This window comes from Bombina bombina, chromosome 6, assembly GCF_027579735.1.
Source record: "Bombina bombina isolate aBomBom1 chromosome 6, aBomBom1.pri, whole genome shotgun sequence".
Classification (NCBI taxonomy): domain Eukaryota; kingdom Metazoa; phylum Chordata; class Amphibia; order Anura; family Bombinatoridae; genus Bombina; species Bombina bombina.
Window position 1 is genome coordinate 884,191,867 of NC_069504.1, and position 27,207 is coordinate 884,219,073.

At 38.4% G+C, this 27,207-nt stretch overlaps 2 protein-coding genes and 1 non-coding gene across 6 annotated transcripts in view; all 3 read right to left on the reverse strand.

Annotated features, from left to right (window-relative positions):
* Positions 1–2,477: 2,477 nt before the first annotated feature.
* Positions 2,478–20,076, reverse strand: EIF4A1 (eukaryotic translation initiation factor 4A1). Its single transcript, XM_053718386.1, has 11 exons — positions 19,978–20,076; positions 15,177–15,225; positions 14,626–14,758; positions 14,250–14,389; positions 6,106–6,274; positions 5,112–5,221; positions 4,456–4,599; positions 4,116–4,253; positions 3,769–3,858; positions 3,465–3,544; positions 2,478–3,124 (listed from the first exon to the last, which is right to left on the reverse strand). The coding sequence occupies exons 1-11, from the start codon at positions 19,998–20,000 to the stop codon at positions 2,980–2,982; spliced, it is 1,221 nt and encodes a 406-aa protein (XP_053574361.1). The 5' UTR covers positions 20,001–20,076; the 3' UTR covers positions 2,478–2,979.
* On the reverse strand, positions 4,909–5,050 carry LOC128665422 (small nucleolar RNA SNORD10). The gene has a single exon (XR_008403172.1). It is a non-coding gene; the product is annotated as a small nucleolar RNA SNORD10 (small nucleolar RNA).
* Positions 20,077–20,701: 625 nt separating the features above from the next.
* The window catches only part of SENP3 (SUMO specific peptidase 3), a 38,330-nt gene continuing 31,824 nt past the window's right edge, over positions 20,702–27,207 (reverse strand). For all 4 annotated transcript variants that reach the window (XM_053718389.1, XM_053718390.1, XM_053718388.1 and 1 more), the window contains exons 9-11: positions 21,831–21,914; positions 21,690–21,740; positions 20,702–21,304 (exon numbers count right to left, since the gene is read on the reverse strand). In XM_053718389.1, the coding sequence (XP_053574364.1) occupies positions 21,194–21,304; positions 21,690–21,740; positions 21,831–21,914 (246 nt within the window). In that variant the 3' untranslated portion in view covers positions 20,702–21,193. The remainder of the gene's footprint in view (positions 21,305–21,689; positions 21,741–21,830; positions 21,915–27,207) is intronic.

A 27,207-nucleotide genomic window follows, 5' to 3' on the forward strand; every position in this document is an offset into this window, starting at 1 on the left:
GTAAGGCAAGGAAAATGTATTAACACTATTAATAAATGACAAATTAATATAACAATAGCTAAAAATCATGGATCCATGATACACAAACCAATATGACAAAAATCTAAAAACTACACAAATTGATAATAATATTGCACAAACAGGTGACAGTGAACTGATGACAATTTTGCACAAACCGATTACAATGATATAGATAACAAGTATATATAATACTCAAAAAAACAATGAATATAAAAAGAGAATCCTATGCATATGAAATAGTTAATCAAATAAGTATTACCCTTATATACCTTGAGGGTACAAAAAACCTTTGTGACAACAGAAAAAAAAAAAAAGTGAAAAAAAAAAAAGTGTGGAGCACGTGAAAAAAGTCAATGAAATAAAAATAACGTCAAAAGTAAGTGGTTAGTGATCAAAAAAATAATCCAAATGTGAACTGTCATCCAAACATGTGTAAGTGAAGATCCTGAATGTAAAGAGTCTGGTTGGTTACTCAGTGAAAAAAAATATATAAAATAAGCCAAAGAAAGTGATTGAAATCCGGATTTATCCAAGAATTCACTCAAGGGCTGCAGTCGGTTGGGGTAAATAAAAAGCCCCATCTGGTGAAACATCCTTAAGTACCCCACCATCATTCTGTCCATGGGGTCCCTGAAGGAGGAACAGTAGTACTCTTAGCGAGCATGGAAATGGCTCCATCCACCTTGGGTATAGAACTCCACAATTCCAGGTAAGTCAGGAAACTTCTTAAAGATAGCGGAAGGGGAGAAAGGGATCCCAGGTTTCTCCCAGTCAAACCCTGCCAGCTTAAGAATCAGGTTCCTCAGATTGTTTAGGATCAGGAATGTCCAGTCATTAAAACACTGTGGCCTTTGATGTTTGGATGATATCCTCAGAGCAAATAAGAGAAATCAAAGGGCTTACTCTCCAGGGTCTCTGATGTGGAGCAGACAGCACTTTTAGGTCTGACAGGGACCTGAGGAATAAAGGAAAGCAGTGTAAGCTTACACTGGTTACCAAAGGGGGTGTTAACAGATAGAATGGAAGGACAAAGAAGCTTCCCTAAGACATCCAGTAGCTAACTTTCACTACAACACTTACTAAGAGGATTGCATGGTTACTCTGAACCCCAGTTCTGTCTTGTAGGGAAAATACCCATTAAAGGACTTAAACCCAAGAATCTTCACAGCACTTTCTCTGCCTACCTCCTATAGTAGACAAAGAATGACTGATGAGGTAGGGGGAAGTGGGAGGGATACTGATGGCTTTGGCTGGGGTGTCTTTGCCTCCTCCTGGTGGCCAGGTGTTTCATTCCCAACAGTAATGAATGTGTGGACTCTCCCTGCCATTGGAAAGAAAGGTTTAAGTAGATAAATTCCTTTCCCCAGTTTTGCATAACCAGCACTTATACTTCCAATAACCTTGCATCTAAGCCTCTGCAGAATGCCCCCTTTATCTTAGTGATTTTTACAAGCTTACATTTTAGCCAATTGGTGCAGACTTCTCTATAAGTCCAGAGGAGTGAGCACAAAGGTATATGTCACACATAAACTAGCTCTGTATTGAGGTTATAAAAGCTAATAAAATTAGATAAGAGGCAGCCTGCAGCGGCTAACAAACAGGCAGCGATTTAGAGGTTATAAAGTATAGCAATGTTTGTTATGCAATTCTGGGGGAATGGGTAGTAAAGAAATGTTCTTTAAACTAGAAGAAAAAAAGTAGACTATAGCTTTGTTATTCAAAAACAGTATTAAAAATGTCTGGGAAATTGCTTCTATAATTTTATTTATTTTAAAAGTACAAACAGTTAAATGGAAACCTCGACCCATTGTTTTTAAGAACTCGATTTTTTGATTTACACTAAACAGAAATTAATCACAAAATTGAACAAATAAAATGAGAACTGCTTAATTTTACAGATACATTATCTGATATGCCTTTAAAACTGACAAATCCAAAATTTTGTTAATGACCAAGCATGCAAAAAAACCTTTCCAATTTACTAATCTAATATGTTTTGTTTTCAGGCATTCACTAATTGTTCAGCTAGAACCCCAGTAGTACATTGCTACTCCCAATGAATACTTAAAGAAGTAAGCAATTATAATCAAAGTAAAATTGAAGTTTTTTGTAGGATTTACTGAATATCCACAGACACTTTATTCAAAGAATGGTAGTTTTAATACTAGCTGGTGAGAACAGTTCAGGAAACCAGCCAAGGCTGGATAGAGAATATATCTCTCTCTCTCTCATTTCAACGTGTTCCTAAAAAAGCATCCATAATGAATTATACCCCATTACACCTATAAGTATTCCCCCCATTTCCCACCAAAAACAGCAATGCCTTGGGGAAAACGAGGGGGGGGGGGGGGGGGGAATTGGGAAAGACAAAGGGGCCAACTAACTTCCTCTGAGGAGGTTATAATAGGGTAACAAGGAAAACGATTAGGGGAAATTCTAAAGACAACAGACAAAACTATGTTGCAAAAAAAACTCATTTTATTTCTTAATAAATACTATACAGAGCAAATAAAATTGTTTTTTATTTTTTCCTTACATTTACCTATTTTTATGGGACAATTTTTTCTTTTGTAAAAAAAAAAAAGTGGTCAAATTTAGCTGCCTGATTTATGGGAACATCTTGGGAATTTTGTTTGGTCCACTGATTTGGTGGGAATATAGGGGGTAAAGTTAGTGTTTGTTTCAGAGGAGGAAAAGAAACAAAAACAAGTTTTTTACGGCCACAATACCTCAAAATAACATTTATTTGAAAACAAAAAAAGAAATATAAATCATTTAAAGTTCATACTGTGAGAGGGGTGAAGCCCAAAATGTTATTGATGAAGTGTAACATTGCTGAGCACCCCACACTTTCTGCCCCAAACCAAGCAGTGGGCTAGGCTAGGGACAGTTTTTTTTTTTTAATTTTTATTTTACTTTTTTTTTTCTTGTTTTCATTTTTCCTCCCATGTGGGAGGTTTAGATGAGGTCAGCTACATTCATTGGCATCTCCTCAATGGTGGTATTGTAGAAAGTCTCAATATCTTTTAAGGTACGCTTGTCTTCTTCAGTCACCATGTTGATAGCAACTCCTTTCCTACCGAAACGGCCACCTCGTCCAATCCTAAAAAAAACCACCACAAGTTGTGTCACAATCAGAAGTCTTATTCCAGAAATTCATCCAAAAGCTATTTAAATTAAGTTTACTTTTTACTCCCTATACAAGGACATTAAAATATGTCCTGCACAATACAGCAAACTGTTGCTTGCAGTGTGTCAATGTAACCTGTAGACCACAGTTAAGTTGCGGAAAATGTTGAAGCAGTGTTAACCGCAGTGGAGTGTGGTCCATTTTTCTGCCACGGGTCTACGTCCTGCAGCCAGCATTTGTAGAGCTGGGCAGAGAGGGAATTCCCTTGGCCTGACAGCATGCAGCAAAAAAAAAAAAAAAAACCAAGACTTACCTGTGAATGTAGTTCTCTCTGTTGGTTGGTAAATCATAGTTAATAACCAGGGACACTTGCTGAACATCTATTCCTCTAGCCTAGATAGAAAAGGAAGGCATACAAGTACCATTTAAATGCTTTAACGTTAACCACCAAACTTTTGAAAGTTAACAAAATTTAATGACAATCTAGAGACCTCTACTTGGTCAAAAACTAAGCAACTATTGAATACTTAAACTAAATGGTGTGTGCACATTCCAGCAAGCACATCCGAGTATACAGATCCAAGCGTTGGCATACAGATCATCTATTCCCTACTTACCAGAAGATCAGTTGTGATGAGGACACGACTGGAACCAGATCTGAACTCCCTCATGATAACGTCCCGTTCTTTCTGGTCCATATCACCATGCTAATAAAAGAGTGCCTTAATTAGTGAAGAGATTGGTGAAGGAAGACCATTGAAATAGTTTCTCTATTTGTCCCCACAGCATGAACCAGCAGACAGTCATAGGATGGCTGTGCTGGGATGAATATGGGATTATTTTTTCTGCCCCCACCAGATATAAGCAGCAACATCACAGAAGATGAGTCCTTGCCCAGTGATGGGGGCTGAAGGGAAAGGAGGACAAAATAAATAAAAAAATAAATAAGTCTCAACTCACTCACCAATGCAGACACTGTAAAGTCCCTTGCATGCATTTTTTCCGTCAGCCAATCCACCTTCCTACGTGTATTTATAAATATGACAGCCTGCGTGATTGTGAGCGTCTCGTACAAGTCACAGAGTGTGTCAAGCTTCCACTCCTGTAAAGAGACCTTGTGACTAGAGTACATGATATCACCACAAATATATTGACAGTACATTAAATCTGCTGTATATATGCAGTATATCTTCAGAATAAGTCAACTGGCATACAGCTGTTCTGAACATGGTCACTTATTCTGGCCAGCTTCACAGCCCCCCCCCCACCAAAACATTACATACACAAATAGCACAACTGCTTACCTCACGCTCCACATTGACATAAAATTGCCTGATACCCTCCAATGTTAACTCCTCTTTTTTTACAAGGATCCTAATGGGATCCCTCATGAATTTTTTTGTCACTTCAAGCACATCGGCAGGCATGGTGGCTGAGAGCAGGACCACCTTAAAAATAAAATATGAATATAAGAGATTACTTCATACAAGTTTTAAAGATTCTCAGAATTAAAAACCAAACAAAGAACAGTGCCTTGAAATGTTTAATAGTAGCAAGGGATTATACACACACAAAAAAAAAATTCTATTGCATTGTCACATTCTCTTAAAAAAACATAGGGCTCAATTTTGTTTAAAGAAGAAGAATCTTGCCATCATTTAAGCACACCATTTTTAACAAAGGAAATTCACAGAAATTAAACACAATTGTATAGGCTGTCTTTACATTTGAAATATTCAGCTTTATTTGATGAGGGTGGTTTTCAGACAAAATGGTGAGATCATTTCTCAGGTTCTTCTGAGACAGCCTGCTGCAGCCTGCAAAACACAGGAGGCACTGACTTGACTCAGAGAGCTCATGAGCATCAGATGACACGCATGGGATATCATCACAAATGCCACCACAATAAACTTAGCACTGTAATATCTATCACAAATGCAGACATGTGACTACACCTCACCTGTGCATTGCTACTTAGTTTCTGGAATATGTCATAGATCTGATCCTTGAACCCTCTACTCAACATCTCATCTGCTTCATCCAATACAAACATCTTTATGTATTTAGGAGCTGTGAAGAACCAATTAAATGTTACAGTAATTTAAAGAAAGTCAAAACTAAATTTTCATAATTCAGAGCATGAAAATTAAAACTTCATAATTTTCTATTAAATTTACTTGTTCTCTTGATATTCTTTATTGAAGATTAAACCTAGGTAGGCTGCTAAAAGCTTAGATGTGTGCATGTGACAGTGTTTAAGTATGTACAACATTGCTATAAACACCGCTACAAGATGGCTTAAGACACATGCACACTCCTGAGCTCACCTAGGATAACCATTTAGCAAAGGACATCAAGAGAACTAAGCAATATTGATAAGTAAATTGGGCCATTTAAAAATGTCATGCTTTTTTCAATAAGTTTAATTTTAAAATTACATCAGAAATAAGTATTATATAGGAACAGACTAGCCAGATGCATGTTTAATATACATTTAAAATTGGTTACTCAGTCATGAGTATCTAAAGTAATTAGGGACTGCACAAAAGACCGACCATTTCAAGCAATAACTGAGCAGTGTGTAGGAAGGTAAAGGTTGTGAATTATACAGAACACCTCCCAATCTCACTGGGAAGGAGTGGGAAAACTACAATCCTCAAACTTTAAATACAGAAAGACTGGCAAAATAATTTTTTAAAGTTTTACTTTACACAAATTAGACCCTTAGAGATATAAGCCGGAGAGCTTTAAAATTATGGGGTCACTTGTGCTGTTATGTCACATTAAAAACTTATGAAAATAAAAATTTACCCCATAACGTTTTTCTCTTAAGAGAAAAATTAATACTACTGCTGCAGTTTACTTGTTACTTGACCCTTTAAGCATTTCAGTCTAACAAACTAGTTTCTAAAAGGTGGTTACAAAATTCTGGAATTGAAATTAAACAAACTTACATAAATAGCGCCTGTTTAACATGTCAAATACTCTGCCAGGGGTGCCCACAATTATGTGAGGGGCCTCAGACTGAAGCTTCTGTACTTCAGCTCTCACATTGGTGCCACCAATACAGGCATGGCAAGAGGCACCCATGTAGTCTCCAAGAGCCATAACTACCTTCTGGATCTAAAGAAAAAATATAAATAAAAATAATTTAAAAATAGAGAACTCAAATAAGTGCGCACGGGCATTTCTCTCAAGCTAACCATATCTATTCAAAAAGGGGAAATATGCTTTCCTTTGCTACATTTACAGTGGGTATATTCTGATGCTTATGTGCAGACAAAAGCTGCACTGTGGCGTTAAAAAAGTTGCCTTGTCACAAATAAGTAGGGTTGCACCGATACCAAGTATTTGCACGAGTACTTGTGAATATGCTCCGATAATTAATTAAACAATACCTCCACTTCCTACCCATAAGCCATCTTTGTGACTTTTCCAACTGCATGTTCCCATTTCATTTTAAGCGGGAGTGGAGACTAAACTAAAAATTGTTCACTTCTGTTCTGCCAATACAAATTGCTGTTATTTGTATTGTAGGAGAGATCATTGTTCCCCGTTCAGACAAACCACTGAAGTACTGGGCAGTTAAAGTGAATGTAAATTCTGATGCTAAAGTGCCCGGTTTTTAAAATTTTTATTAAAAAAACGGGGGCACGTTAATTCATCAAAATTTACATTTCACTCCTGTTGGGGGGGGGGGGGGGAAAAAAAAAAAAAAAAAAAAAAACCACCCCTTTTACTCTTGACACAGCATCTCCAGCTTCCTCCACCCGTTGCAAAGCCTCTTCCTGGGTCTAAAATGATGAATCCAGCTTCCTCCAATCACAGCGTTGAATCAGACACCGATTTCCCCCGGGAGGGGGGAGAAAGCCATGATTGGAGGATGACCAATGACCAGAAATGTCTGACGACCGGAGGAAGCTGGAGCAGCTGTCAAGTTTAAAAAGGTATTTTTTTTTTACAACAGGAGTGAAGTGTAAATTGATGAATTAAAGTGCCCCTGTTTTTAATCAAATTTTTAAAAAACGGGCACTTTAGCATCAAAATTTACATTCACTTTAATAAACTGAGATTTCCAGCTTTGGCTAAAATGGCCCCAAAAAAATAAAATCTATCTTTCTCCTCCATGCAGTAGTGTTGAAAGTGAAAGACTGTTCAGCTTAGTCTCAAAACATCCTTACTGATAGAAACAGACTTATAGCTGAACATTCAGAGATGCTTCTGCACCTAAAACTTGCCACTAACTTAAAAAATTATTCTAATTGCTAGATTGCCTGTTATACTGCTAGTTCTCATCTTGCACAATGATGTTTAAAACATACTGTACACTGAGGAACATCCTTAGCTTAAATAATTGCAGGAAGAGTGTTCATAAGAAAAATTAAGTTAATTCCAAGGAACACTCATCCTACAATTATAGGACTAGATTTAGATTAAGCTTTACCAATGCTCTGTTCACATTTCCAACTCCATAGACTTTAATGGCGTTGGACATGTAATGAAAGCATTGGTAAAGCTTACTAGTCAAATGTAATCTAGCCCATAGTGTTATTCCCCATAATTAAACAGTGCACTGTTATATTTTTTACTATATGGCACTTTTGGTTGGTTGTGATTTTAGTTATTTATTGTAATATTTTTATTTATAAACATGTTCTGTGAAACTTTTGACATCAAATAAACTGGTTTTATTACTTCATAATGTAATTTGAGTTGGTTCTTCATAATTATATAGAGCTATCTAAAATAATTATTCTGTATTGTGCTTGGTAAAATGTCACATGACCAAAAAAACATAATTTATGTAAGAACTTACCTGATAAATTCATTTCTTTCATATTAACAAGAGTCCATGAGCTAGTGACGTATGGGATATACATTCCTACCAGGAGGGGCAAAGTTTCCCAAACCTTAAAATGCCTATAAATACACCCCTCACCACACCCACAAATCAGTTTAACGAATAGCCAAGAAGTGGGGTGATAAGAAAAAAAGTGCGAAGCATATAAAATAAGGAATTGGAATAATTGTGCTTTACAAAAAAATCATAACCACCACAAAAAAGGGTGGGCCTCATGGACTCTTGTTAATATGAAAGAAATGAATTTATCAGGTAAGTTCTTACATAAATTATGTTTTCTTTCATGTAATTAACAAGAGTCCATGAGCTAGTGACGTATGGGATAATGACTACCCAAGATGTGGATCTTTCCACACAAGAGTCACTAGAGAGGGAGGGATAAAATAAAGACAGCCAATTCCTGCTGAAAATAATCCACACCCAAAATAAAGTTTAACAAAAAACATAAGCAGAAGATTCAAACTGAAACCGCTGCCTGAAGAACTTTTCTACCAAAAACTGCTTCAGAAGAAGAAAATACATCAAAATGGTAGAATTTAGTAAAAGTATGCAAAGAGGACCAAGTTGCTGCTTTGCAGATCTGGTCAACCGAAGCTTCATTCCTAAACGCCCAGGAAGTAGAAACTGACCGAGTAGAATGAGCTGTAATTCTTTGAGGCGGAATTTTACCCGACTCAACATAGGCAAGATGAATTAAAGATTTCAACCAAGATGCCAAAGAAATGGCAGAAGCTTTCTGGCCTTTCCTAGAACCGGAAAAGATAACAAATAGACTAGAAGTCTTACGGAAAGATTTCGTAGCTTCAACATAATATTTCAAAGCTCTAACAACATCCAAAGAATGCAATGATTTCTCCTTAGAATTCTTAGGATTAGGACATAATGAAGGAACCACAATTTCTCTACTAATGTTGTTGGAATTCACAACTTTAGGTAAAAATTCAAAAGAAGTTCGCAACACCGCCTTATCCTGATGAAAAATCAGAAAAGGAGACTCACACGAAAGAGCAGATAATTCAGAAACTCTTCTAGCAGAAGAGATGGCCAAAAGGAACAAAACTTTCCAAGAAAGTAATTTAATGTCCAATGAATGCATAGGTTCAAACGGAGGAGCTTGAAGAGCTCCCAAAACCAAATTCAAACTCCATGGAGGAGAAATTGACTTAATGACAGGTTTTATACGAACCAAAGCTTGTACAAAACAATGAATATCAGGAAGAATAGCAATCTTTCTGTGAAAAAGAACAGAAAGAGCGGAGATTTGTCCTTTCAAAGAACTCGCGGACAAACCCTTATCTAAACCATCCTGAAGAAACTGTAAAATTCTCGGTATTCTAAAAGAATGCCAAGAAAAATGATGAGAAAGACACCAAGAAATATAAGTCTTCCAGACTCTATAATATATCTCTCGAGATACAGATTTACGAGCCTGTAACATAGTATTAATCACGGAGTCAGAGAAACCTCTATGACCAAGAATCAAGCGTTCAATCTCCATACCTTTAAATTTAAGGATTTCAGATCCGGATGGAAAAAAGGACCTTGAGACAGAAGGTCTGGTCTTAACGGAAGAGTCCATGGTTGGCAAGATGCCATCCGGACAAGATCCGCATACCAAAACCTGTGAGGCCATGCCGGAGCTATTAGCAGAACAAACGAGCATTCCCTCAGAATCTTGGAGATTACTCTTGGAAGAAGAACTAGAGGCGGAAAGATATAGGCAGGATGATACTTCCAAGGAAGTGATAATGCATCCACTGCCTCCGCCTGAGGATCCCGGGATCTGGACAGATACCTGGGAAGTTTCTTGTTTAGATGAGAGGCCATCAGATCTATCTCTGGGAGCCCCCACATTTGAACAATCTGAAGAAATACCTCTGGGTGAAGAGACCATTCGCCCGGATGCAACGTTTGGCGACTGAGATAATCCGCTTCCCAATTGTCTACACCTGGGATATGAACCGCAGAGATTAGACAGGAGCTGGATTCCGCCCAAACCAAAATTCGAGATACTTCTTTCATAGCCAGAGGACTGTGAGTCCCTCCTTGATGATTGATGTATGCCACAGTTGTGACATTGTCTGTCTGAAAACAAATGAACGATTCTCTCTTCAGAAGAGGCCAAAACTGAAGAGCTCTGAAAACTGCACGGAGTTCCAAGATATTGATCGGTAATCTCACCTCCTGAGATTCCCAAACTCCTTGTGCCGTCAGAGATCCCCACACAGCTCCCCAACCTGTGAGACTTGCATCTGTTGAAATTACAGTCCAGGTCGGAAGAACAAAAGAAGCCCCCTGAATTAAACGATGGTGATCTGTCCACCACGTCAGAGAGTGCCGAACAATCGGTTTTAAAGATATTAATTGATATATCTTCGTGTAATCCCTGCACCATTGGTTCAGCATACAGAGCTGAAGAGGTCGCATGTGAAAACGAGCAAAGGGGATCGCGTCCGATGCAGCAGTCATAAGACCTAGAATTTCCATGCATAAGGCTACCGAAGGGAATGATTGAGACTGAAGGTTTCGACAGGCTGTAATCAATTTTAGACGTCTCTTGTCTGTTAAAGACAAAGTCATGGACACTGAATCTATCTGGAAACCCAGAAAGGTTACCCTTGTTTGAGGAATCAAAGAACTTTTTGGTAAATTGATCCTCCAACCATGATCTTGAAGAAACAACACAAGTCGATTCGTATGAGACTCTGCTAAATGTAAAGACGGAGCAAGTACCAAGATATCGTCCAAATAAGGAAATACCACAATACCCTGTTCTCTGATTACAGACAGAAGGGCACCGAGAATCTTTGTGAAAATTCTTGGAGCTGTAGCAAGGCCAAACGGTAGAGCCACAAATTGGTAATGCTTGTCTAGAAAAGAGAATCTCAGGAACTGATAATGATCTGGATGAATCGGAATATGCAGATATGCATCCTGTAAATCTATTGTGGACATATAATTCCCTTGCTGAACAAAAGGCAATATAGTCCTTACAGTTACCATCTTGAACGTTGGTATCCTTACATAACGATTCAATAATTTTAGATCCAGAACTGGTCTGAAGGAATTCTCCTTCTTTGGTACAATGAAGAGATTTGAATAAAACCCCATCCCCTGTTCCGGAACTGGAACTGGCATAATTACTCCAGCCAACTCTAGATCTGAAACACAATTCAGAAATGCTTGAGCTTTCACTGGATTTACTGGGACAAGGGAAAGAAAAAATCTCTTTGCAGGAGGTCTCATCTTGAAACCAATTCTGTACCCTTCTGAAACAATGTTCTGAATCCAAAGATTGTGAACAGAACTGATCCAAATTTCTTTGAAAAAACGTAACCTGCCCCCTACCAGCTGAACTGGAATGAGGGCCGTACCTTCATGTGAACTTAGAAGCAGGCTTTGCCTTTCTAGCAGGCTTGGATTTATTCCAGACTGGGGATGGTTTCCAAACTGAAACTGCTCCTGAGGACGAAGGATCAGGCTTTTGTTCTTTGTTGAAACGAAAGGAACGAAAACGATTGTTAGCCCTGTTTTTACCTTTAGACTTTTTATCCTGTGGTAAAAAAGTTCCTTTCCCACCAGTAACAGTTGAAATAATAGAATCCAACTGAGAACCAAATAATTTGTTTCCCTGGAAAGAAATGGAAAGTAGAGTTGATTTAGAAGCCATATCAGCATTCCAAGTCTTAAGCCATAAAGCTCTTCTGGCTAAGATAGCCAGAGACATAAATCTAACATCAACTCTAATAATATCAAAAATGGCATCACAGATGAAATTATTAGCATGCTGGAGAAGAATAATAATATCATGAGAATCACGATTTGTTACTTGTTGCGCTAGAGTTTCCAACCAAAAAGTTGAAGCTGCAGCAACATCAGCCAATGATATAGCAGGTCTAAGAAGATTACCTGAACATAGATAAGCTTTTCTTAGAAAAGATTCAATTTTTCTATCTAAAGGATCCTTAAACGAGGTACCATCTGATGTAGGAATGGTAGTACGTTTAGCAAGGGTAGAAATAGCCCCATCAACTTTAGGGATTTTGTCCCAAAATTCTAATCTGTCAGGCGGAACAGGATATAATTGCTTAAAACGTTTAGAAGGAGTAAATGAATTACCCAATCTATCCCATTCCTTAGCAATTACTGCAGAAATAGCATTAGGAACAGGAAAGACTTCTGGAATAACCGCAGGAGCTTTAAAAACCTTATCCAAACGAATAGAATTAGTATCAAGAGGACTAGAATCCTCTATTTCTAAAGCAATTAGTACTTCTTTAAGTAAAGAGCGAATAAATTCCATCTTAAATAAATATGAAGATTTATCAGCATCAATCTCTGAGACAGAATCCTCTGAACCAGAAGAGTCCAAAGAATCAGAATGATGGTGTTCATTTAAAAATTCATCTGTAGAGAGAGAAGATTTAAAAGACTTTTTACGTTTACTAGAAGGAGAAATAACAGACAAAGCCTTCTTTATGGATTCAGAAACAAAATCTCTTATGTTATCAGGAACATTCTGCACCTTAGATGTTGAGGGAACTGCAACAGGCAATGGTACATCACTAAAGGAAATATTATCTGCATTAACAAGTTTGTCATGACATTTAATACAAACAACAGCTGGAGGAATAGCTACCAAAAGTTTACAGCAGATACACTTAGCTTTGGTAGATCCAGCAGGCAGAGGTTTTCCTGTAGTATCTTCTGGCTCAGATGCAACGTGAGACATCTTGCAATATGTAAGAGAAAAAACAACATATAAAGCAAAATAGATCAAATTCCTTATAAGACAGTTTCAGGAATGGGAAAAAAATGCCAAACATCAAGCTTCTAGCAACCAGAAGCAAATGAAAAATGAGACTGAAATAATGTGGAGAAAAAAGCGACGCCCATATTTTTTTGGCGCCAAATAAGACGCCCACATTATTTGGCGCCTAAATGCTTTTGGCGCCAAAAATGACGCTACATCCGGAACGCCGACATTTTTGGCGCAAAATAACGTCAAAAAAATGACGCAACTTCCGGCGACACGTATGACGCCGGAAACGGAAATGAATTTTTGCGCCAAAAAAGTCCGCGCCAAGAATGACGCAATAAAATGAAGCATTTTCAGCCCCCGCGAGCCTAACAGCCCACAGGGAAAAAAGTCAAATTTTTTGAGGTAAGAAAAATATGATAATTAAAGCATAATCCCAAATATGAAACTGACTGTCTGGAAATAAGGAAAGTTGAACATTCTGAGTCAAGGCAAATAAATGTTTGAATACATATATTTAGAACTTTATAAATAAAGTGCCCAACCATAGCTTAGAGTGTCACAGAAAATAAGACTTACTTACCCCAGGACACTCATCTACATGTTTGTAGAAAGCCAAACCAGTACTGAAACGAGAATCAGTAGAGGAAATGGTAAATATAAGAGTATATCGTCGATCTGAAAAGGGAGGTAAGAGATGAATCTCTACGACCGATAACAGAGAACCTTATGAAATAGACCCCGTAGAAGGAGATCACTGCATTCAATAGGCAATACTCTCCTCACATCCCTCTGACATTCACTGCACGCTGAGAGGAAAACCGGGCTCCAACTTGCTGCGGAGCGCATATCAACGTAGAATCTAGCACAAACTTACTTCACCACCTCCATCGGAGGCAAAGTTTGTAAAACTGATTTGTGGGTGTGGTGAGGGGTGTATTTATAGGCATTTTAAGGTTTGGGAAACTTTGCCCCTCCTGGTAGGAATGTATATCCCATACGTCACTAGCTCATGGACTCTTGTTAATTACATGAAAGAAAAGGTATCGGCGAGTATTTGAAAAATCGGGACTTGTACTTGGTCTAAAAAAAAATTGGATTGGTGCAACCCTAAAAATAAGCTCAAAGGGACACTCAAGTTAAAATAATTTCTCATTTAGATAGAGCATGCAGTTGTAAGACATTTTCAAATGTGCTTCTATTAAATGTTGCAAAATCATACTGAGCATGTGCACAAGCTCACAGGGTATACATATACTAGTTTGATTGGCTGTCATGATATGGGGGGGCTGGAAAATGGTAGATTTTTTTAAAATCTACTACTTATTTTAATTTTAGAGTAAGTGCTATAAGTAGAGGGTACATGCAAGGAAACAGATAAAGTAAATGTACATGACTACTTGTGCACATCACAATGCCAAAAGCATTTACATATTTAATAACATTTACACTTAAGCATTATAAGGGACAACGCTAACCTGCTGAGCCAGCTCACGTGTTGGAGCCAAGACTAGAGCTTGTGTAGCTTTCATATCCAGCTCTACTTGTTGTAAAATTGAAATAGCAAATGTGGCTGTTTTCCCAGTTCCAGACTGAGCCTGAGCAATCACATCATAACCTAAGGGAAAACATAGGTCATATTAACAAGTGTAAACAGAAAAGCTGATAGATAAAATGACATTAGCATCTCTCAAAGAGTGTGTGATTTTATATATATATATATATATATATATATATATATATATATATATATATATATATATATATATATATATATATATATATATATATATATGAAAATCAGGCTAAAAAAAAAAATAAATGCTGGAAGGGATAGGCAGAAAAACACCTCACCCTTGATACAAGGTAGAATAGCTCTTTGTTGGATAGCAGACGGTTTCTCAAAACCATAGGCGTAGATTCCTCTTAAGAGAGACTCTGAAAGGTTCATATCATCAAAACTATCAACAACTTCATTCCAGTTGCTCTGCATGAATAAAAACACACTGTTATCTTCCTGATCAAGCTGTCAAGGCAGTAATATTTACAAATAACAAAAAAAAAAACTAACTTGTGGGTAATTTAGGGACAAAAGCAAAGTCAAAATGAAAGAGGTTCATGGTTAAGGTAGAGTGTTTATTTTATTAAATTTGCTTTCTTCTTTCCTAGGTATCCATTGTTAAAGAGTAAACCTAGGTAGGATGATAGGCGCTTAGGTGAGCAAATGTGTCTAGATCTCCATGGAAGCAGTATTTGCAACGTATGACTGCGATAAATATTGTTGCTAACCGTGTTTCCAGAAATTTTGACCTTAACGTCCCTTTAAAAAATTTTTTTTAAAAGGTTTGTTAAAATGTGCATGGCTATCCAAGCTAATACTGATTTGTTATTAAAAACTACTTTACCTCAATAATACCATCGGGCTCCATGCCTTCAGGTCCATTGTCTCTGGATCTAGAAGAAAATAACTGACATGAGACAAAGATAAGAAAACAAAACATGAACACTAAATGGGGGGGGGGGAATCTTATAAAAATGAATACAAATCCTGGAAATAAAAATGTTGCTTATCAATATGAAGTTGTAATTCAACATACAAAAGGTATTAGAAAAAAGTTGGGTCAGTCACTAACACTAAAAGCTTAAAGGAACATAAAACCCAAAATTTCTCTTTTATGATTTAGAAAGAGCATGCAATTTGTAATATATTTCTAATTTACTTCTATTATCTAATTTGCTTTATTCTCTTGATATACTGTGCTGAAAAGCATATCTAGATATGCTCAGTAGCTGCTGATTGGTTGCTGTAGATATATGCCTCATATGATTGGCTCACCCATGTGCATTGCTATTTCTTCAACAGAGGATAGCTAAATAATGAAGCAAACTAGATAATAGAAGTAAATTGGAATTATGTTTAAAATTGTATTCTCTACTTGAATCATGAAAGAATTTTTAGGTGTAGTGTCCCTTTAATATAACACAGCCAAAGCAACCATTTGTGTGGGAATATGCAAATGTAGTTATATCAGTTGCTTAAAGGGATGTTAAACGGTAAATATGCTAGAAATAATGATGTACCAAATCAAAAAATTATCCTTAGAATATGTAGATTTATTATTTTTAATTATATTTATTTAAATTTTGAAACTATAAGTGTAAAGTCCGCCACATTTGAACAAATTTTCCATTTATCTGTCTAAATAAAATCCCTTTTAGATTACTGTATGTTCTACACAGCCTTCATCACAATCTTTCATATGTGCCCCTATTTGTCCTCAGCAGGGGAAACACATAAGGGGTAAGCTTAAACATGGAGGCCCCAATTACTTTTAGGCGCTCTCTGGAAACTAAAATTTACATTGGCGCATGTCAATTTGAAATAAACATTTTTGTATTATACTTCCACCAGCAAAAAATATTCTAGTAAAAGTTAGTTTTTCTGCAGCATACACATCCTGTGAGGGCATGTGCACCAGTTTTCATACACCTCAGTCAGCACTGGTTTAACACAAATTACACCTTCAAGCTCTGAGGTGTGGTTGAACATTGGTGCACGGGCCTTCACGTATGCCGCAGGACAATTTTCTCTTTCTTTTTTTTTTTTTTTTACTAGAAGCATTTTTGCTAATGGAAGTATATTGGAAAAAATGCTTACATTTCAAATTGAAATGCATGTTTCAATTTTGACCTATCCCTCTAAAATTACAGGAAAAGTAGGCAAAATGGAAGTAAATTGCAAAGTTTGCAACTAAATTTTTTTTTATATTACAATCTCACTGTTTAATATCCATTTAAATTCTAAATGTAAGTGTTAAAAGGACATGAAAACCAAAAACTTCTTTAATTTATATATAAAGAATACAAACTAAACATTTCTAATTTACTTCTATAATAAATTTTGCTTTATTCTTTTGGTATCCTTTCTTGAATGAGCAGTAATGCACTCATGGGAACTAGCTGAACACATATGCCTCTTGATTGGCTTACCATGTGTAGACACCAACCAGCAGCTAGCTGCTAAGCTCCTGAGCCTATCTAGATGTTTTTCAACAAAGTATACCAAGAGAATGAAGCATTATATAAAAAGGTAAATAGAACAGTGGTTTAAAAATGAAAGCTCTATCTAAATCAAAACAGACAAATTATGGGTTTCAAATCCTTTGAAGTTTATTTCCATAAATAAAGTAACCACCATGTCAGTTACCCAAGGTTTAAAAGCCCGTTCTTAGATCTCTCCCTTGCTGAGGCCAGTTAACAATTAACTACTAACAGTTTTACCGAAATTTTTCAAAAGGAGTAGCCACTGCAGTGCTCACACAGTAAATCTTTATCACTAAACAGAACCTTTCATACATGTTGTGAATACAGCTTGGTGACTTAAATAGACTTACACAATTCCAGGCTGCTACCTAAGCATAGACAAGGTCAGATTGAAACTTCTGTAAGCCCCACCCTCTGTCATGGGGTAGGGTAGACGTCAGGTCTCTAGTGAGCCGACAGACATTAACATGAATGCTTCTACACGTCACAGAACCCCATTTATTTTCTTTACTGACTCACCGAATTTGTGCCAAGAAAGGTACAAAGCGATGTTATAGTCCGACATTTACTCAAAACCAAGGAGTAAAGGCTTATTTTTTATCTCACTACCTGTTAAAATGATTGCCTTTCTTCAAACATTTAAGTTATTTTAATTTTTAGATATTTGAGGAATAATTATATAGTCAGAACTCTGTGGCAAATTTTCTACAGAAACTAAAGTACAGTTAACAAGTCAATACAGAAAAGTGTGTTCTTAGGTCGCACTATTTTCGTGAAACTTGGCTTGGAGATCTTATGACTAATGCTGGGAGGAGGGCCACTTAAATGCATACTCCCTCACCCACAGTGATTGCATAACATGTCCTAGATATGCTACTTTTAACAATTTGTGTGAACTTTTTAAAGGGACATGGTACACAAAATGTTTTTATGAATCATATTTCTAACAGTTTACCAATTTACTTTTATCATCAAATGTGCTCAATTCTCTAGGTATCCTTTGATGAAAGAGCAGCAATGCACTACTGAGTGCTAGCTTAACACATCAGGTGAGCTAACAAGAGGCATGTATCCACCAATCAGCATGTAGCCCCCAGTAGTCCACCAAAATAATGAAGCAAATCAGATCATTGACTACAAAGGGTTTATTTCTAAGGAAAGCAGCAAAATGACTATGTAAAAACCTAACAGTAAAGACCAACTCAACTTCTGATCTCTATTCCAGTTCCTATACATTGGACAGAAGCTTAAAATACATGCCATGTAGGCAGAATATTGCCTTGACAACCCAGAAGGCTATACTATTAATGAGTTCAGTTTTAGAAGTTACTGCAAATCCGTTCCAAAACGCCAATAAGCTACTGCAGCCTAACTGAACATATCTGGTATGCCAAGAGGTGTGCATGGCCACCAGTCATCTGCTAGATCACAGTAAGTGCATTGACGCCCCTTAGCCCCCAACGTGTATGCCATTTAACAACAAATATCAGAAGAATGTACATTTGATAATAGAAATAAAAAATCTCTATAAACGAGTGTATAATAAAAATCTGATTTGGACTTTCATGCCCCTTCAAGTCTTCAGTTCATTCCAGAAATTCTTGAAACCCTTTGTCCTTCCAAGAACTATTAGTAATTTCGGTGCACCAACCACCTCCCTTTTTAATAAAAAAGCGCTGATCCCGACACCCCCCCAACTTGAGATCATGGCCCCATGGTGATAAGGGTTTTGTCTACCTTAAAGGGACACTGAACCCAAATTTTTTATTTCGGGATTCAGATAGAGCATGCAATTTTAAGCAACATTCTAATTTACTCCTATTAATTTGTCTTCGTTCTCTTGCATATAAGCTTTATTTGGGGTTCAGAACTCTGGACAGCACTTTTCTATTCGTGGATGAATTTATCCACCAATCAGCAAGAACCCAGGTTGTTCATCAAAAATGGGCCGGCATCTAAACTTACATTCTTGCATTTCAAATAAAGATACTGAGAGAATGAAAAACATTTGATAATAGGAGTAAACTAGAAAGTTGCTTAAAATTTCATGCTCTCTGAATCACGAAAGAAAAAAAATTGGGTTCAGTGTCCCTTTAAGTCACTTACTATAACATATATCTAAGCCGTGTCAAGAAGGGACTAAACCCGGTCTATAATATGGAGCACCCACCATCAATAACAAGTTTCAACTTTCCGTTATTGTAATAGATTCATTATGTCTCAGTAGCTTTCATTTTACCACAAAGTTTACAAAACCAACAGGTTATAGCTTCTGTTACAAATCTAGAAATGCATCTGGCTCCAAATATATCTAGGCAAAAGGGAGGTACGCCAAGACCTATACATATGGAGACTTGAAATTAGAATGCTTAGACACGCGCGTAAGGAATGGCGCAAACACAAAACACTGTACACGGCTAAACATTCACATCGACAGAGTACTTTATTATCTCTAGGGTCTTACAGAGAAATAATGTACAATATACAATGCTATTTAAATGAGAGCGCAAGCAGTCACTTTAGTGTAATAGAAAGTAATGTATATTTGTTAGGAACGTAGCAAGAGCTCACGAAGTAATAAGCCATATTGCTATATTTTTTTCTATCAGCCACGTGCCACACCGGAAACAACCGCCATCTTAGAGAGCATGAATACTGCCCACTGAACACCACCCAACTCTCAATTCGGCCGCCATCTTGTCCTGCCCCCTCCCCCACATCAGAGTGCGGTGCCGCCATGATTAAAAAATCGCCGGCCACGTGCTCCCCCGGGCGGAGGCCGCCATGACATAGAGGGAGGGGCTTCGACAAAGGGCGGGGCAATCACGGGAGACCGCGCGCGCGGTAAGTGGGCGCGCTCACGCAGACGGGCAATTACAGGGTTGAACGTGAAGTGGGTAAACCACTGGGTGACTATAGCTAGAAAATGTGAAAACCGCGAGTAAATGTAAACGTCGCCACGAACAGCCACAAAAGGCTGCCAACGAAACGATGTTGTGTAGCCACGCCGAAAAAGCGAGCGGCTTAAAACCAAACTGCACGATATTCAGTATATAAAAATCGCGAATGCGACACTTCCAAGTAAAGGCCTCATCTCGCTCGATAACCGCCGATTGTTGCCCTTGAGCGGATAGGCTGTCAAGGCCTAGGAGCGCCACTTACCGGTTGTCGTAGCTCGCAGACATTCTTCAAGAGCGGAAGCTTTCTCGAAGCCGGCGATCAGCCTTTATAAAGGTTTCAGATAACTCCGCCTATCAGAAAGATGATTGGTCTGTAAAGGGAAGGTTTTAGTGGAGCAACGCTAGCATATTTGCCGTAGCGATGAGCTCATTGATTTAGGAATGTGTCAATCAAGGGATATGGAGGATTTACCCACCTCTTTTACCGGCTCGGAGAATCATTGGCTGAAAGAAAACGCCAGGAAACACCCCTTATGCTAAATGTCTTCCTTGTAAGCCACATCCCGCAAAAAACCTCCCTCTGTATCACAGAAGTTCTCCCGCCCCTTTCGTCATTCAGACCTCTCAGTTTATTAACCGCTATTGGCGCATATATGTCACGTGACATTCATGTCGCGCCAAACGCTACCCCCTAATTGGTGTCAGAGGTTGTCACTTCATAATACAACCACACCGATTGAATTTCGATAACACTGTGGTCACTTCCGCCCTTTTACTAGAATACATTTACATTGTGTATGTAATTATATTTCATGTAACCCAAAATAATACACTTATTTACTAACGCTATACACATTTTTATTTCTGTATATTGCTTGGTTAATTGGATTAGATTATAGTATTCAAAAGCTGTAAATGTGTGGTTTTTAATAAATACATAAAAATCAGTAAAATTAAACAAAAAAAAAAATATTATTGTTGCCATGTCACTTTTCTATAGAACTTTTTATTCAATTTTTTACTTTTTTTGACAAAAAAGGAAAAAAAAAAACTACAAATTTTCCCAAAAAAAAATAAAAAAAAATCAGAAACATTTAAATAAGTAAAAGACAAAAACAGTAATGAAAATATGAAGAACTGGAGCAGAACTTTCATGGGTAGCAAAGATGCTCTGCATGAATCAATGGGGGCAGGTTCCACAGGGGACTTGGGTAGGGTTCTTTGATATATCTCAATTTGTACTTTTATAGATCAATTTACATATTACTGTTTCACCCACTGCAAAAATCAGGCAGATGGGAATATTTGCACAGCACCAACCACTGGGTAGTTAGGATGCTCACGAGAGCACCTTTCAAGAAAGTAGGCAAGATTGGTTCTTTATTCTGCAGAGGCTCTAGATGATAGACTCTTGGTTGAGAGATGCTCTGCAAGATGCTGGCTCAGTCTGTACTCCTCTCCCGGCAGTGTATCATCCCTTATGGGACCAGCTTGCAGTGACACAGCTCCTTGTACATCTGGCGTCTGAGTTTGGGCATATCCTGCTGACTGAAAGTGAATGGGTAGCCAAGTGCAAGGAACTTACAGTACTGAAAGGTAGATAGAAATGGGAAGAGGTTATTGCAGTTTTTCACACAAGCATATTATACCACAGAAATTTGAAAGATTGGATGATTTTAGAGCAATCTATATTTACAGAATTATACTAATTAATACAGTCAGTATTTTCTACCAACAAAAGTGGCAAGGGATTTATTAAAGGGGCATGAAACCCAAATCAGCAGCTGCTCCCAGCTCCTGAGCCTACCTAAGTATACTTTTCAACAAATTATACCAAGAGAAAGAAGATAGATAAAAGTAAATTGGAAAGTTGTATGCTGTCTGAATCATTAAGAAACATTTTCAGTTTCATGTCCCTCTTTAGTTACAAGCAGGCTTAGATATGGTTTGGTCTACAAAACAGAAAAGATGTACCTGCAACACAAAGGCCCCACAGTCACTGTCATTATTCTGCCTTGCAACATTCTGTAAAAAGAAAGGGAATGTTAGGAAAAGTAATAAAAATGATAATGATGGGTGGGTTGTTGTGTTCAAAGCACATCACTCTGATTTTACCATTTTGAAGAGTCCTTTCCAGCCATTGATAAAATCTGGACGATCCTTCTTCACTGCTTCGGCTTGGAGATACTTGGCTATATGCTGAAAAGGGGTAGGACATTACAATTACTGTGGGTAGAAGATAAAATAAGCTTGAAGTGAAACAATTTACACTTAGGTTAAAAGCATCTGACCTCCTAGATACAAGATAATCACAGAGGTAAAAAGTATATTAATATAACTGTGTTGGTTATGCAAAACTGGGGAATGGATAATAAAAGGGATTAACTTTCTTTTTAAATATAACAATTCTATGGTAGACTGTCCCTTTAAAGGGACATTAAACCTTACATTTTTAATGATTAACCCTTTTTAATGATTATTAGGTGTTTTCTGTCCCTTTAAGAATTAAACTGTATGCTTCCAAACATACATCTCTGAGCGAAAAAAGAAAAATTTAAATTGTTGTTACATCACTATAGAAAGTATACACTATATAAAACAAAACTTTCTGGCAAATGGCAGTGAGTCACAAATTCATTCATAACCTATGGGAAATACTTCACCTGGCCACCAGGAGGCGGCAAAGACACCCCAACAAAGTATTAAATATCCCTCCCACTTCCCTAACCCACCTAGTAGTTCTTTGTCTTATTTCATGGATGTAGGCAGAGAGAGGCGATCTGCTGAACATTCTGTTTGTTCTTTTCCTCAATGTATTGTTTCCTACAAGAGGACAGGGGAGTTGTAGAAAGCCATTTAATTCTCCGAGTAGAGTTTTGGCGTGTATTAGCTTCTAGTGGTCGCAGGGAAGTTCCTATGCCTCCTCTAGTGTCATTATGCTATCAGTGTTAGCAATACAGATTTTCCACTTTGTATTTCAGGACTCCTGCAGGATGACATAAGAAGCTGGGTAAGTCCTGACTATCGACCCTTTCTCTGATGGCTTGTTTCCTATTGAGCTGGGGATACAGAATAGACATAACCCTACTATTTGAGACCCTAGAGTGAGGTGTAGAGTTCCAATCTGACTTAAGCAGATTTTGTCTGTGACCACATATGACTCAGTCCAATCTCACAGTCCCTGAGGAAAAGCACAATGGGTATAGCAGACCAACACTGTGTTATCTTAATTTTTTTTATTAAGGGATTCCAGATAAGGAGCCTCAAGTTGGGGAAAAACTCTGCATGCCTAGTATAACTGACATTGCAGGAGCGACACCGGGTCCTTCGACTGGACTTGCCGTCTAGACCCGGTACTAACCGCTGCAGGGTAGCCATTATTTAGCTGTTCTTGAACGATCCAGTTAACCTTTTCATTTCTTCGGATTACAGCTTAGACTTTGACACGCTGTGGAGGGCGGACAAATTTTCACGCTGCACGTTTTGGCACCATCCCCGCCTTCTCAGCACTATAGAGCTGGTTTCTCTACGCCAGAGCAGCAAAGTGAGAGAGCCAGCCAGACCGGAGGTGGTGAGATCCTCAAATGGAGCATTATCCTCTAGATTTGGGTAGTAAATAATGACATTTGTATTGGGGGATTTTATACTTTCAATTGTTTAGTAGCTTCATAATTCAGAAGTCTGGGTTCAAGCCCTGGTAAGGGACTACTCTTCTAGAGTTAGCAGTAGCCTTATTTTCTCCCCAGAAGTGAGATGGATGATTCCATGTTATCTCTTACTCAAGAGGAAAATTGCCCTATTACAGTATTTGAATCAAATAAATGCATGTTACATACTGTGTACCCCATGCTCAATTATACAGGGCTTGCCTTACATCTGTTTTGCAGTCTCATTCTGGGGGCCATGGTAATCAGACGCCTGCGGGATCCACAGTATCTCAAATCCAGACCCGGGGCGTTCTGCAGACTCGCAGATCTCAATATGTCCAGACATGCCAGTATTACAGCCTGTCCTCTGTGACACCATCTCTCAACCACAACCCGGGAACTGACCCTTTCCCCATGATTTTGCAGCCCAGTTACAATCTGCGGTTTCTGCCGCCCTGAGCGCTATGCCAGTTGCAGGGAAGGTTAAACACTGTTCCTTTGAGTCTAAAACTAGCAGTTCAATTGAAGCTGCTGCAAACAGTCATATACAGTTTCCTGAAATTGACAATTTCTCGGTAAGTTCTGAAGGAGAACTTTCATTCTCCGATTCTTCAGATGAAACAGATAGGGAGTTTGAAGATATTCATTTTAGGTTTAAGATCGAACCCCTTAGATATTTACTGAAAGGGACCCAATTTTTTGTTTTTCATGATGCAGATAGAGCATGCAATTTTAAGCAACTTTCTAATTTACTCCTATAAACTTTTCTTTGTTCTCTTGCTATCTTTATTTGAAAAAACAGGAATGTAAGCTTAGAAGCCAGCCCATTTTTGGTTCAGCGCCTGGGTAGCGCTTGCTGATTGGTGGCTAGCCAGGAGGGCTCTCTGGCTAAAAACCTGCTCAGTGGACATGGTTTCCAAATCTAGGTGACTTTCTTTGGCCTTTAAACCTATGAGTGCTAATGACAGCTCTGAGCCGTCAGAGTTCCCCACTCTGGTGCTAATGACGGCTCAGAGCCGTCACTAGGACTCTCCCACCTTGAGGGAGATCTGGGGGCTCCCACCCCGGCGATCGGGCCTGCATAGTGACAGGCATCGCCGGGGCTTCACGTTATGCACAGTGACGTCACACGCAATAACGTGATGACGTCACTGCGCAACTTTATTTATACTTACCAATGTTAAGTATAGGAGCAGGGGGCATGCTGCTTAGAAGCCTGTATCTCAGGCATCGAAGCAGCTACAGACCCCCAAAGACCATTAGAAAGGTAATTGCCTAACCTTTCCAACAGTGTAAGTCTTGGGGGTCTGGAAAAAAAAAGAAAAAAAGTTTAAAAAAAATCTTAGCACCCAGGTGGCAAAGTGCTTAGCACTCAAAGGGTTAAGGGAAATCCTTATTTGGACGGGGCCTGAATTCCACTGGAAGGGTGATTTCTACCTCAGGACAAAAAATCTAGAACTAAAGGGACAACGTTTTTCACTCCTTTTGTCAGAACAAGACACAGAGGAGTACGCCTACAAACAAATCTGAAATGCCCAGGAGTACCTGGAAGCCCAACCTAGTGTGGAATAAGAACATATAGCAGGGTTCCTCCTTTCAAGGATCTCAGGGAAGCCGGAAAAAAAGAACAGCCTACACTGTGTAGACAATCTAGTATTGATGGGGGTTGTTGTCCCCATTCCTCTGACGGAGAGCCAGAAATGTAAAGGTCCACAGCACCAGTAATATAAAAAATGTCTTTATTGACAAAAAAACAGCAACGTTTCGTGATAAATCTCACTTAATCATGCTATCATTAAGTGATATTTATCACAAAACGTTGCTGTTTGTTTGTCAATAAAGACATTTTTTTATATTACTGGTGCTGTGGACATATACATTTCTATCCAGCAGCTGTCCCAAACACGCAAAGACCTCTGACGGAGAGGGGAGTAATATCCATAATGGAAATAATTGTTCAGCTTTAGCTATACATTTTATCAACAAACATGCATAAGATGTTACAACCTTTGCTTGGAATGCAATAAAACAAATATCCAGGCCTAGAAGGGGAGAGGGAGATAGGAACTCCCTTTTAGCCAAAAGAAAGGTATTCTGGATTCATAAACTGCAAACCCATATACCACAAGGTTTCAATTAAATATTAATTTTTGTTAGTGATCTTTTTCTTTCTAATGACACAATGAGTCCACGGATCATCTAATTACTAATGGGATATATCACTCCTGCCCAGCAGGAGGCGACAAAGAGCATAACAGCAAAGCTGTTAAATATCACCTCCCTTACCTCCCACCCCAGTCATTCTCTTTGCCTATGTTAGAGCAAAGAAATGGTAAAGTTAGTTGTTAAAAAATAATAAAATCTTGCTTGAAGAATCATTTTCTAAGTAGTGCAAGATTGTGCTGCTTTGTCCTAGGGTGTAGCCGTAGTCCACATCAGTCTCTTCAGTAGGGCAGTGGTGGCTTTAGAGCAATGGGAACTGGTGGGACATAATTCTCATTGCGCCTCCCATATTCTGATATTGCCCTAACTCCCAAAGCCTGAGTGAAATTACTCAGTCTATTTCTTTCCACAGGTCGATGTGAGGGAGAGTACCTCTCAAACCTGGTGAGATGCCTTGCTGTCAGGCAGATGTGTGAGTTAAGTGCCGACTTTATTATTTCTGGGACAAGGAAACACTCAGAAAGTGGGCACTTTGTTTGAAAGACATTATAAAGGCTCAGAGTGAGGACACTTTATTATATGTGGGACACGTAAACTCTCCTATACTGGAGAGGACTTTTAGACAGCCTTTATTATGCAGGCACTGGGGCTGAGAGAGAAAGCTTAGTAAAAGGATTGCTCTGGTGGCTAACTTCTCTCAGCGGTTTAACTTAGAAAAATGCTGACAGGTAGATTGTTTTGGAAACGCCCACAATAGCCGGATCAATGTAAGGCGGTAATCTTGGTTGCGCGCCACTTTTATTGTGCCTCAGAGTGAGACACAATCACGGAGGAAGAGATTCTATAAGGTCTGTCAAGAAATGCATGATTCTCTGACAAGCATGCGTTTCTAGGACCGGAGAACGGCTCCATTCCTCTCCTGCCGATTTCCGGATCGTTTTCTTGTGGGGAAAAGGATAAAGCTCCGGTGTAGCGGGTCAGGTAGGCACCTCAGCAAAGCAGCTGAGGTGTAGAGGTGCTCTATTGCTGTTATTTAGCTGATTTATTAATTCTGTAGTCTCCAGTAAAAAAGTTACACTTTTAAATTTAAAGAGACAGTAACGTTTGTTTTTTTTCTCATTTTAATGGTTTAATAAAAAGTTAAGGTTTTTGACAGGAACGGGGTCTGGGGTTTTATTCCAATCTGTGATTCCCAAAAAGGAGGGAACCTTCAGACCAATTTTAGATCTCAAAAGTCTAAACAAATTCCTCAGAGTACCGTCCTTCAAGATCGAAACTATTCGTTCCATTCTTCCCTTGGTCCAAGAGGGTCAATTTATAACAACGGTGGATTTAAAGGACGCGTACCTGCATGTTCCCATCCACAGGGATCATCACAAGTTTCTAAGGTTTGCATTTCTAGACAAACACTTCCAATTTGTGGCTCTTCCTTTCGGCCTTGCCACAGCTCCCAGAATTTTCTCAAAGGTTCTGGGATCCCTGTTAGCGGTGCTCCGATTACAGGGCATTGCAGTGGCACCCTATCTGGACAACATCCTGGTCTGGGCTCCATCTTTTCAACAAGCAAGGTCCTGCACGGTAATGTTATCTTTCCTAAGATCTCACGGATGGAAGGTAAATTTGGAAAAGAGCTCCTTAGTTCCAAATACAAGGGTAACCATAATAGATTTTTATGTGTAGTG